The sequence below is a fragment of the Schistocerca serialis genome, chromosome 7 (assembly GCF_023864345.2).
Source record: "Schistocerca serialis cubense isolate TAMUIC-IGC-003099 chromosome 7, iqSchSeri2.2, whole genome shotgun sequence".
Taxonomy (NCBI): Eukaryota; Metazoa; Arthropoda; class Insecta; order Orthoptera; family Acrididae; genus Schistocerca; species Schistocerca serialis.
In genome coordinates, this window is record NC_064644.1 from 330,405,318 (window position 1) to 330,418,966 (window position 13,649).

The 13,649-nt window shown below is 39.0% G+C and overlaps 1 protein-coding gene across 1 annotated transcript in view; it reads right to left on the reverse strand.

Moving 5' to 3' along the window:
- LOC126412067 (DDB1- and CUL4-associated factor 12 homolog) overlaps window positions 1-13,649 on the reverse strand; it is a 71,284-nt gene that overhangs the window by 28,263 nt on the left and 29,372 nt on the right. The window contains exon 4 of the mRNA XM_050081459.1: window positions 60-341. Within this exon, the coding sequence (XP_049937416.1) occupies window positions 60-341 (282 nt within the window). The remainder of the gene's footprint in view (window positions 1-59; window positions 342-13,649) is intronic.

Genomic DNA, 13,649 nt, shown 5'->3' on the forward strand with positions numbered 1-13,649 from the left:
ATTAACTAACCAGGAATGTCAGCTGACTGAAATAAGTAATTCACAAATCAACAACTCACCTGCTCAAATGTTTCAGCATTCCATATATGAATGAAACCATTAAGAGACAAGGCAGCAATTTCCTGGAAATTCTTGTTGAAAGCTACAGCCCTAACTTTTTGTGCTGATCTGCATTCCTTTGTAGCCAAAGCATGAACATGTTTATAAGATGGCCCATCTTCTCCATCCATAAGCTCGTCCAACTGCACTCTCCACAAGGCCATGCGAGTGTCTCGTGATCCAGATACAAGGAACTGATCATCAAGCCAACACATGTCAAACACCCAGTCTTGATGCGCACCCTTTCAAAGAATAAAAACAGTTGAGATGTGATTCATAACTTGCATCAAACTGTTATTTACTACAAAACAGTGTTAAACTAACAGAGAAATTTTACATTTTCACAACACACTACACATCTGTTCAAAGTGCATAAATACTTCAAAAACCAAACAATACTTTGATTTTAAATAGTGTTCAATGCAATCAGATAACCACCACTCATTAAAAAATTAAGACAACATTTTAAATATTATAACCGTCAATGTCTTTAAATCAAAGCTAACAAATTGTGAATGACTGTGGCAAAGTATAAATTAAATTACTGTATAGTTTATAAAAATGAAGACTGTTCTTCCTGAAATAGTACTGCATCACATAAATGCTTCAAATTATATTTCAGGTAAATCAAATGCGCCCGTGCTTACTGCGACTATACTTCCCACCAGGGTGAACACTAACATAAAAGAATGATACTTTGGCACAAGCATGTAAAGCTAAAGGCTGCTGTTTTGTCAGATAACAAGTAAAGAAAACACATAAGAATCCTAAAGCACAACAACAGCAGCACTAAGTATTCAGAATCTGTATTCTTAAAGTATATAGTACATAGTAACAAGCAACATGTGAGGTTCAGTTAACTAACAAGGTCATTATGTAACCCACACTTCAGGGCCAAAAACATTTATTCAACACAAAATTAGCATTCTGTAACAACAAATTAAACTGTCCATTAGTCCACAAAATGTAAACAATAATAGATCCCGTTAAGATTAATGTAAGTCCAGGCAGGACACCATCATTGTGCACGCTTCTGCAATTATAATATTAAGCGCAGTTCCAAATAAGACTCGAGTGGAAATCACAGTCATCAAATAGAAGAACTATATGGAAACGTTATACCAGCTCATAGTGTGCAGACAACAGGCCCATCACTCTAGTCATGCAGTAATCGGAAAGCACAGCAGTCACTATCCTAATAAAAGTCCAATCCAGTCCAGGCAAACAGCAGATGTGGTTGTAGTTCACTTCATAGTTGCAGAGCCAGATGGCAGCAGCTAGTGAAGGCAAAACTGAGAGGGAGGTAGTTGCTGGGTAGGACAAGCACTCTGAGGGTTCCATACAAACTTAATTACAGATATAGACAACAATAAAATTTTGTGTGGCTCAATGGCCTGATGCATGTCTTTCTACTGAATCCCACTTTGGTGACTTGTGTGTCTCTAACCTACCCCAGCAGCTCAATCAGGGAAAGCGGACCTACAGTTTAATGTGGAATCTGAACCATGCGTTGTTTCTGGCAACTCCTCACATCGTTGAGACGCGAAGGCTAGGATAAAACAAAGACTGAAAAATACATATCTGACAGAGTTTTGATCCTACAAACACTAAGTTCTCAGGCACACACTTTACAGCTAGACCACCAAGCCTGAAGTCCAATGCTTGATTTGTGATAGTGCATGTCGGTACCAGTACCTCTGACAAAAAGAATGCATTAAAATAACATTAAGACATCTAAATTTAACAATACAGCCCCCAGTAGGTCACAGTACCAGAATCTCTTTTTTCACAATTCAAGCCCTGCTGACATTTACGTAAATAGTTCATCTATAGGTTGTTGTCTGCGAGTATCAAAATATGTGACATACATGGCCATATCTTTTGACTGCATTCACTTAGAAACCGACACGTTTTGCACTGGCGAGGGACCTTAAATCTTAGTATTTGACAAATTCTAACTAGATACTTCCGCCCGTTCCTGAGAAATGGACAGACAGAAACAAATGGCAAAAAGAATATTTTTTATGTGATTTAATTATAAATTAATAATTTTCGGATTTTTTTCATTTGCTTGTACTGTAAAACCTTGTTTGTGCCAAATTTCATGAGTCTAGGTCAACAGGAAGCACACTATAGGTTTTGATGAACGAGTTGGTGAGTATTGAAAAATATGACGTAAATGGACATAACTTTTGACTGCACAGACTGAGAAGCTTAAATTTTTCACACCACCAAGGGACTGTAGACTTTAGTATGTGACATAAATGTAAACTTCGTACCCCCACATGTTCATGAGAAAAAGTGGTCTTAGCAGTTGGATGGGCAGACAAATGGACACACGGATGACAGCAAACAAAGGACTCCGATAGGGGTTCTGTTTTTACTGACTTAAGTATAGAGCCCCACACAGAGAGACAAAGGGGGCTAGGGTCAAGATTTGCACAGCACAGCATATACAAAATTTAGAGAAAGAAAAAAACGTGTGTGTAGAGAGAGAGAGAGAGAGAGAGAGAGAGAGAGAGAGAGAGAGAGAGAGAGAGAGAGAGAGATGAAAGAATATCAAGAAGTTGAATTTGATGGGCTTTAAAAATGAACATTAGAAATATGCCATTACGGCAAGACCACATGATAATGACAATCAGCCTAGATCCTTTTACCCAGTTTCTCTTTGTAATTAAATCTTTATATTCAGCACCCCCATCCACTGCCACTTTCTATATACGTCTCTCTCACAATGTCTCCATTTTCTCTCATTGCTTTACAGTATATCCCATTGCCAATGCATCCTCTCTCACTTACACTCCATCACTGTCTACACAATACCTAAGCAGCTCAAAAATTCTGTGGCGACCAACTTATGTTTCCCCTATACCCACATGTTTAAAATTTCAGTCCAAAATGTACTCTCCCCTACACCTACAGGTTAAAGTATGTTTGTTTGGGATGCTACACACCACTCAAAGTCTACATGTGGTCTCCACTCATCTGTATTTTTAATTTTCGCTGCCTCTTCTTCTTTTCCTCCCACTGCTTTGATCTCCATCCACCTGTCTTTCTCTTTTACTGCCACTGTGTGCAACTGACCATCAACAACTCCTCTTTGAAGCTCAATGATATTGTCTTCATCCATCTCTCTCTTTCACTGCCACTTTCTCTCTCCCACCACCACTGTTTCCTCCCTCTTTCTCTCTGTCTTCCACCATCACTTTCTCTCTGCTGCTGTCAACACAAGATAATGCAAACATATCTGCATGCTAAAATGTTTGGTGAGGAAGACAGAATGAGGTTTGTGGCAGCTGGTTTCCCACTTTTCTGTCAGAGTCTTTTAAATAAAAGCATATTTGCCTTTCTGTGTTCTGGTAGGAGCAATTTTCTGCTGGTTTCCTTCACTCCCCTGCTACAGTAGGATGTGCTGCTTATATAAATTCTGTTGTACATCAGTAAAGTTTTATGTACTTTGAATAATTATATGCTTTGACAGGTATAAACAAGGAATAAGTATCCACAATGTAAGTGAACACAAAATCATTTGCTTTACATATTTTCTGGGTATTTCACTCACTGATTGCAATTCATCAAAAATGCCCAGATTATGATTTGTATCTTAAAAGAGTAGAAATATTGTTATAAATATTTTATTGAATTTGCACTCTTCCCAGTTTTACATAATTTTTGGCAATCTGTTTAAGCTCTTTTCAGACATGTTAAGATAAGTTTCAACCCCTTTTTTTCCACAGCAGTATTACTTTCGGGTATATTCGTATAGGTGTTAAGTGCCCATTATTCAGAGAAAGTGCATCACAAAGTTTTATTGATGAAAAAAATGCTGACTAAAACAGCTTGGTGATCTCAGAACACAAGTGATGTCCCTAAAAACTTTGTCATGTGTTCACTACATCAGTTAAAACTACATTTATGCCTCAGACCAGATATTAATGCACATTTTACATGCATAACTACAATAATTTGAACCTCTGGACCTCAGTTCCCCAAGAACATTACCTTAAGAACATATGGTAAAAATTTTGACGATTTTCCACAAATTGAAATTAAAGAAGTAGCCATACTCACAATTGGTACCATGGTACCTGTGCTGGCGTAAGGTGTCGCCAGCACACCAGTTGGCAAAGAGGTTGCAAGAAGATTGATAATAGGCACAGAATCAAGCACACCTATCAGGAGAGAGGCCAAAGACCAAAAGACTCACAAGCAACGCACCGCCAACGCCCTCTCGACCGCAAGTATTTAAATCACCATCGTGTACCGGGAGAAACAGTCAGTCACTATTCTAGTTGGCGTCTGTCAGTTCATGTCATCAAATATGAGAACGTAGTGTTTATAGCAAGACTTGTATTTCACCAGCAGGAGGCTAACATGGACTATTGCGGATAAGCTTGTACCATAACAATGTTCTTAAAGATAAGTAGCTTCCTGTTCTTGTTAATAAAGAACTCAGTTAATACATGTGTGCAGTTGCATTACAGAAAGAGGATACCAGCCACCATACAACATCCTCTCTTTGCTTCCCACGGTACAAGACTCTACAGTGTCAATGACAACACAAAAGTACCCAAAAACAGTGATCTTTTGGGTGTCTATTTATTACAGATACAGATTTTCAAAAACAAGAAAATGTCATTTCTAGATGAATGTCTAAAGAACGTACAGTTAAAACTTTTAGCCATTTGCTGTGGTTACATGTTATAACGAAACTAAGTGAAGAGTAGATGTTGAACAAATGTCCCCCACATACTCGATGAAAGCTGGTGGAAGATGGTGACCTCTTCATATTTTTTTATAATAATCTAGATGTAGGAGGCATCAATGCTTGGGTAATCTACAAAGAAGTGACCAACATCAAAATAACGAGATTTCCTTTTCAAACTTGGGGAGGAACTTGCCATAGATTACATCCAAAGCAGGGTCCGAGTTGAATTATTAGAGATAGATGGAAGCTCCCACCACTGTCAGGTGCATAAACCTTGCAAACAAGGGAAAAGTCATATAAATGTGCATTGTTTGAGAAGAGAGACACCAGTTTCCAGATTGCACAGCTCAGTCTACAAAGATGATATGTTGGTATCTGCTTAGTCTACAGACAAAGTGATCTGTTGGTATCTAATATAACATATTTACTTACGCAGACTATAATGTTTACCTTTAAAAAATGTGTATCAAAGTTTAGACCTACAGCAGTACTTAATGTTTAGTATTAAAACAAAAAACAGGCCCTTTAGCATGACTATTTGTTACAGAAAAACTCAAATCCTAAAATAAAAAGACAAAGAACAAGCTGTACATGTATCAACTAGAGATGGAACATTTTTGTCTCACCAGAAGTTTTAATGGGTTAAAACAATCCAGTTATTCTACTGTTAAAAAACACAAAGCATATCTTCATGCACAAACCACATCTTGGCATTTCTCAGTCCACTAGGGAACTGAGGATCATTGCAGGAGGGAAGATGATTGAGATATGGAATATTCAGCAGCAGAGGGATAACATTCGTAAAGTATTCTATCTGACCATAAGCTTTAGAAAGGTGCCACGTCATCTTACCTACCCACGGATTGTACGTGATTTAGCGCAAAATTACTCACAAGAAAAGGTCACTCGATTGTGTGTTCAATATGATGGATGACAAGAGCCTGAAAGAAATGTTGCTTCACGTGTGTTGAGGTAAACAATAATAATGAAAGCTTTCACGACTGGATGTCATAGTTGCTGGTGAGTCTCCCAGGTTCTATGGTTACTGGCTGCGGTCCTTGTAACTTTTCTGTTCCTAACGTTTCATTCAGAGCTGCAGTAACATCATCAGAGGTACTACTCCTTCTGTTGAGTCTTGCCAGCTGACGTATCTGGCATCAGAGAGCGATATACATACTGTGAAAAATGGTTATGGTAGAAGTTTACACGTGACTGGCAGAGATATTCCTCGTCAGTGACAAAACTTAATTATCTATTGCCATCTCTCACAAATAAAACTGTGTAGACCTACTGCCCATATATACTAAGTTTCATGGCTTTTCTCTTAAAATTATCCCCGTGTTTATGTATTTCCATGGCTTCTGGATATAGTTTGTTGCTGTAGCTAAAATTTTGATTTCAGAAAACTCCACAGTATGATTTCGTGACTGAAGAGCATGCTCCGCTACAGTTGATTATTCATTTTCTCTAGTCAGTAAAGACTTTTTTGTTCCTTCAGTCATGTATTCAGTTTCGATTGTTCCAGTGTAGACTTTGCCACATGTACATGGAACATAATGTATCCTGCTTGTTGATGTAGGAGCACTTTTATCCTTTGCAGATCAGAGTACTTGACATTTTCTTTGTTGATCTAAAACTGGTCTGATGTTGTGTTTCTGTAAAATCTTTCAAGTCTGATCAGTTACTTTTTTTAATAAAAAGGAGAGAAACAGTGGTCTTACATGTTTCATCTTTGTCCTTTGTCCTATTATTATTTGGTCATAGAACTTCATTTCCTTCTTTAGCTGAATAGCCATTTTTCTCAAAATCCTGCTTCAGATGTTTTAATTGGGCATCCAGATGTTCTGGTGTGCCAATTCTTTTGCCTCTGTTGAGAAGAATTTTAATGACACCACTCTTTTGTTGTGTATGATGGTTGCAGGTCTTATGCAAATATCTGTCTGTACGCGCGGTTTTCCCAAAAACTTTCCAACCCTCCATCGATCTGTCTCAGAACTAAAACATCTAAGAAGGGTATCCTGTTGTCATTTTCTATTTCCATGGTAACTTGCATTTTGGATGTTATTTAGCTATTTTACCATGTGACCAGAGTACAAAATAATTTACTATCCACAAACTGATACCACCAAGACGGCTTCTTATTTGCTTTTTCTAGAGATGATTGTTGGAATTTTCCCAATACAAATTAGCAATCGCAGGACCCAATGGGCTACTCATTGCGACACCAACAATTAGCTCATAAAATTCATCGCCACATTGAAACTGGCTAGGAGTAAGGTAAAGTCTAAAAAGAGCTTTCAAATTCCCTGGGAAAAAAACCAATATATACATAACAACTTCATTAATGGTAACCATAATGAACAAAAGTACTAAGTCAAAACTTACAAGATTATCTTTAGGAACCAAAATTAGCCCTTCAAGTTTCTCAATAAACTGACACGAGTCTTTTACATACATGCCAGTTTTCCCAAAATCTGGTCGTAAATGAGTTGCCAGATATCTTGCTGCTTGGTATGTAGGGAAACTGATAGCACTAACAATGGGTCTCAGGAAAAATTCATAAATTTGATCTTCCTGTGAGACACAGTGCTAAAAGGAGCCGGAGGTGGTCAAATCCCAAAAATTACGATTTTTTTTTTTTTTTTTTTTTTTTTTTGCTACCGAAAATTAATTGGAACATACCTCTTTAATGAAAACTTTGAATTATTGTTCTACTCGCCCTAGAAGTGGAGTTATTACCATTTTCCCCCACGCCTGCAGAGGAAATGGGCGGCCGCTGAATGCATCTAACACCCTCTCGTGACTTCCCGGCGAACTGCTTGGGATTTTCTCGGCCTGTTACACATACAGCGCATTATGTTATGCATACAGTGAGTGTGCAAGGGTTGGCTACATTGTTTTCTGTGACAAATATTACCCATATTTCCTTACAGCTTACTCCTACTTTCCTCAGAATTTCGAACAGCTTGCTCCATTTAATATTGTCGTACACTTTTGTTCTGGTTACGATGCCACGTTTTAGTAACCGTGTATATAAGAAGAGGAAGAACGTAGGGAAAAGAAAATTAACACTAATACCAAGTTGCGATACTACAATGAATAAGAGCGCGGAACATCGTCTCTTTGCTGTTTACTGTTTTGAATTAGTTCAGTGTTGCGCCTGTTGTTGGTAGTATTATACTTCTTGTGTAAAGCGGGTAATATGCAGTATGTACAAGAATCAAGAGGGAACAATAAAATCAATTTTTCATGACTTAGCACAGCCAGAATTGTTACACAAATGTCTACACGGAAAGATGCAGAATCCTAATGAGAGCGTTAACAATTAGATTTGGAAAGTGATTCCTAAAAGGGTGTTTGTAAGCATAAAAATGCTGAACTTTGGCATTTATGATGCAATAGCAACCTACAACCAAGGGAACAGTGTGAAGTGTGAAGTTCTGAAGGCATTAGGATTTACAGCTGGGGTGAACACTGTACGAGCACTAAGAAATACTGACAGAGAAAGGATAAGAGGAGCAGAAAGAAGAGAAAGGCATATGAAGTATGATGGAACAACAGGCCAGAAAAGAAGACAGAAGAGGAAGCTTTTGGAGGATGAAGAAGAAGACCCTGATAATCCATCCTATAGTGCAGGACTGTATTGAGAAACTTTGATAGCCATTTCTCGAAAATTAGAATTTTTCGAATATAAGGAATATTTTCTCAAAATCCACTCAAGCTAGAGAGATGAAATTTTTATACAGCAATCCTAGTGGTCAAACTTACATTGTAACACAGCCATTTGGCAATATGTTCAGTAGTTTCATTTCAGTTTAATTATAAAGCAATTATTTGTAAAAAAAATTGGGTCATTAATAAAAAAAATAATTGGAAGGAAACTAGAAAAGATACTCCAAAATCCCTCTGTCATAACTGCAATACTAAACCACTCTAAATGTAAAAAAAAAAAAAAATCAAAATTTTTGTATTTGGTAGTTTATTCATAAATGTTCCTCAAACTTAGTGATTTTAACATGGGCAGCATAGGCACCTCCGGCTCCCCTTAATGTTATCAATTCTCCCACATACCAAGTAGCACCATATCTGGCCACTCGTTTGCAACTACCAATTTGGAAAAACTAACTCATACATAAAAGACTCGCATCATTTCATTGAGAAAGTTTACAAGCTAACTTTGACTCCTGAAGATATTTACGTAAGTTTTAACATGGCGCCTTAGATCATTATGATTCCAATTAACAAAGCTGTGATTTATACAGGGTGTTACAAAAAGATACGGCCAAACTTTCAGGAAACATTCCTCACACACAAATAAATAAAAGATGTTATGTGGACATGTGTCCGGAAACGCTTAATTTCCATGTTAGAGCTCATTTTAGTTTCATCAGTATGTACTGTACTTCCTCGATTCACCGCCTCGATTCACCGAATCCGCACGCAATTGTGCAATCACGTCATCAACACAGATTTTCTGTGAACGTTTGGGCAGGCATTGTTGGTGATGTCTTGATTGGGCCCCATGTTCTTCCACCTACGCTCAATGGAGCACGTTATCATGATTTCATACAGGATACTCTACCTGTGCTGCTAGAACATGTGCCTTTACAAGTACGACACAACATGTGGTTCATGCACGACGGAGCTCCTGCACATTCCACTTGAAGTGTTCATACGCTTACGCTTGGTAGAGGCGGACCAATTCCATGGCCTCCACGCTCTCCTGACCTCAACCCTCTTGACTTTCATTTATGGGGGCATTTGAAAGCTCTTGTCTACGCAACCCCAGTACCAAATGTAGAGACTCTTCGTGCTCGTATTGTGGACAGCTGTGATACAATACGCCATTCTCCAGGGCTGCATCAGGGCATCAGAGATTCCATGCGACGGAGTGTGGATGCATGTATCCTCGCTAACGGAGGACGTTTTGAACATTTCCTGTAATAAAGTGTTTGAAGTTGTGCTGGTATGTTCTGTTGCTGTGTGTTTCCATTCCATGATTAATGTGATTTGAAGAGTAGCAATAAAATGAGCTCTAACATGGAAAGTAAGCGTTTCCGGACACATGTCCACATAACATCTTTTATTTATTTGTGTGTGAGGAATGTTTCCTGAAAGTTTGGCTGTACCTTTTTGTAACACCCTGTATAATGGATATTTTACCATGTGATCTGACCGCTCTTTTTAGACACAGCCTTACTTCTAGACAAGTTGTTGATGTCGTAACCCATTGCATTCTGTGATTGCTAATTTCTATATGAAAAAATTCCAACAATCAGCTCTAGAAAAAGCAAATAAGAAGCCATCTCGAGGGCATCAGTTGGTGGATGATACGTTTGTGCTTTGGTCACATGGTAAAATAGCCAAATAATATAAATCCAAAAATGCAGTTTACCATGGAAATATACTACCCATTCACATTAAAGTGATCACCTGTCAAAAGCCTGAATAACTACCTTTCGCAGCTCAGACTGCTGCGAGATGTGCAGGAAGAGATTCAGTGATGTTCTGGAAGGTACTGACAGGGACGTGGAGCCATGCCAACTCCAGTGCTGTGGCCAGCTGTGTTAAGTTCCTCAGCTGAGGATTCTTAGCTTGAACAGCCAGAATGAGGTGGTCCCATAGATTCTTGATTGTTTTTAAATCTGGAGAGTTTGGTGGCAAGGTAAGTACAGAGAACTTATTTTGGTGCTCTTAGAACCACACACATACCCTGGGAGCTATGTGATTGTTAGGTACCATAATGACGAGGAAAAACAAAACTGCATGTAGGGGCAGACATGGTCCCCAAGGATAGATGCATACTTGTGTTGACTCACTGTGCCTTCCTGAATGACGAGATCACCTGGCAATGCCACAAAAATTCCCCAGACCATAATATCCCTTCTCCACCCTGGATCCTTCTGAAATTGCCGCAGGTTGTTTGCTTTCAGACATTTCACTCCATACATGCCAAATGCCATCTGTCTGCTGGAGCATAAAACATGATTCATCTGAAAAGGCCACCTGCTGCCACTCGGTGGACATTCACTTGTGGTACTGGCGTGCAAATTCCACTTTGTCCCGATGAACAGCAGCCATCACAGGTGCATGAACTAGGCACCTGCTGCAGAGGCCCACAAGCAGCAACAATCACTGAACAGTCGTTGAGGAGACGCCACTAGTAACCCCTTGGTTCAGCTGGGTGGTTAATTGCTTAACAGTTGCATGTCTATTCACCTGTACACATCTCTGCAGCAGTCGTTCACCCCTCTCACTATGGTCCACGTTGCATCACAGTTGCCTTGGGGGCCAGTTTTGGATACCACCACTGTGCGATCCACAGTGTACTTTAACCATGGCAGCATGCAAACTGTTTACAAACTTAGCCGTTTCAGAAATGCTCCCACCCTTGACCCAAAAGCCAATGATGATACTCTTTTGAGCATCAAATAAATCACTCCATTTCCCCATTATGATAATCACAACACAATGAAAGCACTGTTACCAACCCTCTCCCCCTCACGTGCTTTATATATCCTCCATTGTTCGTGCTGCGATCTGCTGTCTATGAGTGGTTATTGGACGCTGATGTCAAATGTAAGTGGTGATCACATTAATATCACTGGACTGTGTAAAAATGTCAATGGAATATCCTTCTTAGATGTTTTAGTTATGAGACAGACCAATGGAAGGTTCGAACATGAAGGGTTTGAGAGATGTGCATATGGATATTTGCATAAGAACTCCATCACCACCTACAACAAAAGAGAAGTGTCATTAAAAGTCTTCTTGGCAGAGCCACCAGGATTTGTACATTAGAACATCTGTTAAGATGTTCTAATGCTAATACCTAAAGAATGCTTTAAAGGCTAAGGATAAAACACATTGATGGGAAAACACAGTTTGTCTTCCTTTTACTAAAAAATTAACCAATTAGGTTGAAAAGATTTTACAGGAACATACCATTAGATAAGTTTTTAGATCAGCAATGAAAATATGTCAAGCACTCTGATCCATAAAGAGTAAATGCTCTCCAGTGTCACCACACTGGGTATATAAAGTTCCATTGGAAATCTCAGGAGAAACATGACTATATGGAATGTACATCTTTGCAGACTACAGAAGAAAATACAAAAACCAGCTGCAGCAGAGCAGACACTTCTGTCAAGATATCATCAAGTTTTCCAAAATCAATGACTATATAGAGAAGCAATGGAAACATATAAACATGGGAATAATTTTAACAGAACATAAGAAGCCATGAAACTTGGTATTTATCGACAGTAACTGTCCAGAATCGATAGTTTCATTTCTTTACAGTAGACAGTTAAGTTGTATGTCTGACAAAGATTCTCTCTGTCAAACACTTTTGCAAAGATCTCCAGTGCAGCTCTGGATGAAACATCAAGAATAGAAAAGTTTCACGTACCACGACCATACAATACAGATTTACCAGTAGCTGAAACAATATCAAGTTGGTCAGACTAACAGCCAGGAGCATGCCCCTCGCACAGACTCTGGTAGAGCCCCAAATGAGGAAGTGGGCATTGCAGTCACTGAGCAGCATGGAAGAAACTGAGAGTTGAGTGGTAAGCTGTAGTGTTCTGTACTGGTGAGAATAAGTGACAAGGGTATGTAGAGGCTGCAAAGAGAAAATGTAATTCTGTAAAGGTAAATACAAAACGCAGCAACTTGTAAAAGAGTGTTCAACACATTGACCAGGTTATGAACAATGTCTTGGATGAGTGCCATTACATCAACACAGCTGGATTTCCCTCTTCGGGAGTAAGGTCATAATGTATTGGGTCAAGCGTGGAAGTCAAAGCACTCTTCAAGCTGTATTTTAATTTCTTGCAGGCATATAACAGCTGGAAATTGTAAACATAATAGGCAGCTGCAGTTCTGCCGTATGTGATCTGATGCCACTTACATTCCGTTCAAGTATAGCCATGTTTAAGGATGGGAGATGGCAGCTGTAGTAGCTGTAATCACCTTAGCAGCTAAGGAGTATCTGTTTTCGTGTGTGTTTCAATACAGGTTTCAGAAGCTGTAGGATTCTTGTCTATTATTTCTTTTCTTCAGAAGTATGATTTTTCTCTCCAGATTGATCAGCTTTTGCTAAGGTAGAGGGTCAGTTGGTGATTCAGGCAGGTGAAGTAAAGGCTGGCTGAATGATGTTTTTGCAGTATTGTTATTGATTAGGATTCTTCAGTTTTCTTTTTACATTTCTCTTTACTTGTCTTCTTCATAACTTTTCATTTGTTGGATCAGGATCTGGACCATTGCTGACCAGAAGTACACAGCAAATCTTCTCAGGAGTATTCCCTCCTAAATTTCCTTTCTTCTGCATCAGTCACAAAAGAACTTCTGTGTTTAGGTGGAGGTTTCATAGTATGTTGTGAAAGCAGGGTAGTTCTAGATGAGGAATATCGAGATCTTACAGCTTTGTGGAATTTATTGCATTCAACTTACAATTACACAAAATAAATCAAATGGAAGAGCAGCTCCAACAATTTTTCTTAGTGTTCAGTGAGAGCACAATTCATCACATGGCACACATCAAATCGATAGGCAAGTTCCTCACAAATATCTATCAGTGCATCTGGAATAATTGTTGCAACAGCTGCTTCAATACTGTTTCTTAAGTCAGGTAGATCAGCAGGTGGCAGAAGCACATACACATGATCCCTTATGAAGCTCCCAAAAGGGAAAAAATCACGAGGTCAGATTGGGTGAATGTGAAACAAGCTCTGTCTTCTGGCCCACTGTGACCAACCCAGAGGTCAGGCATAGCGTTGCTTAACCAATCCCATACCGAGTTGTGCCACTGAGGGGGCGCACCATCTCGTTGCCAAATAAC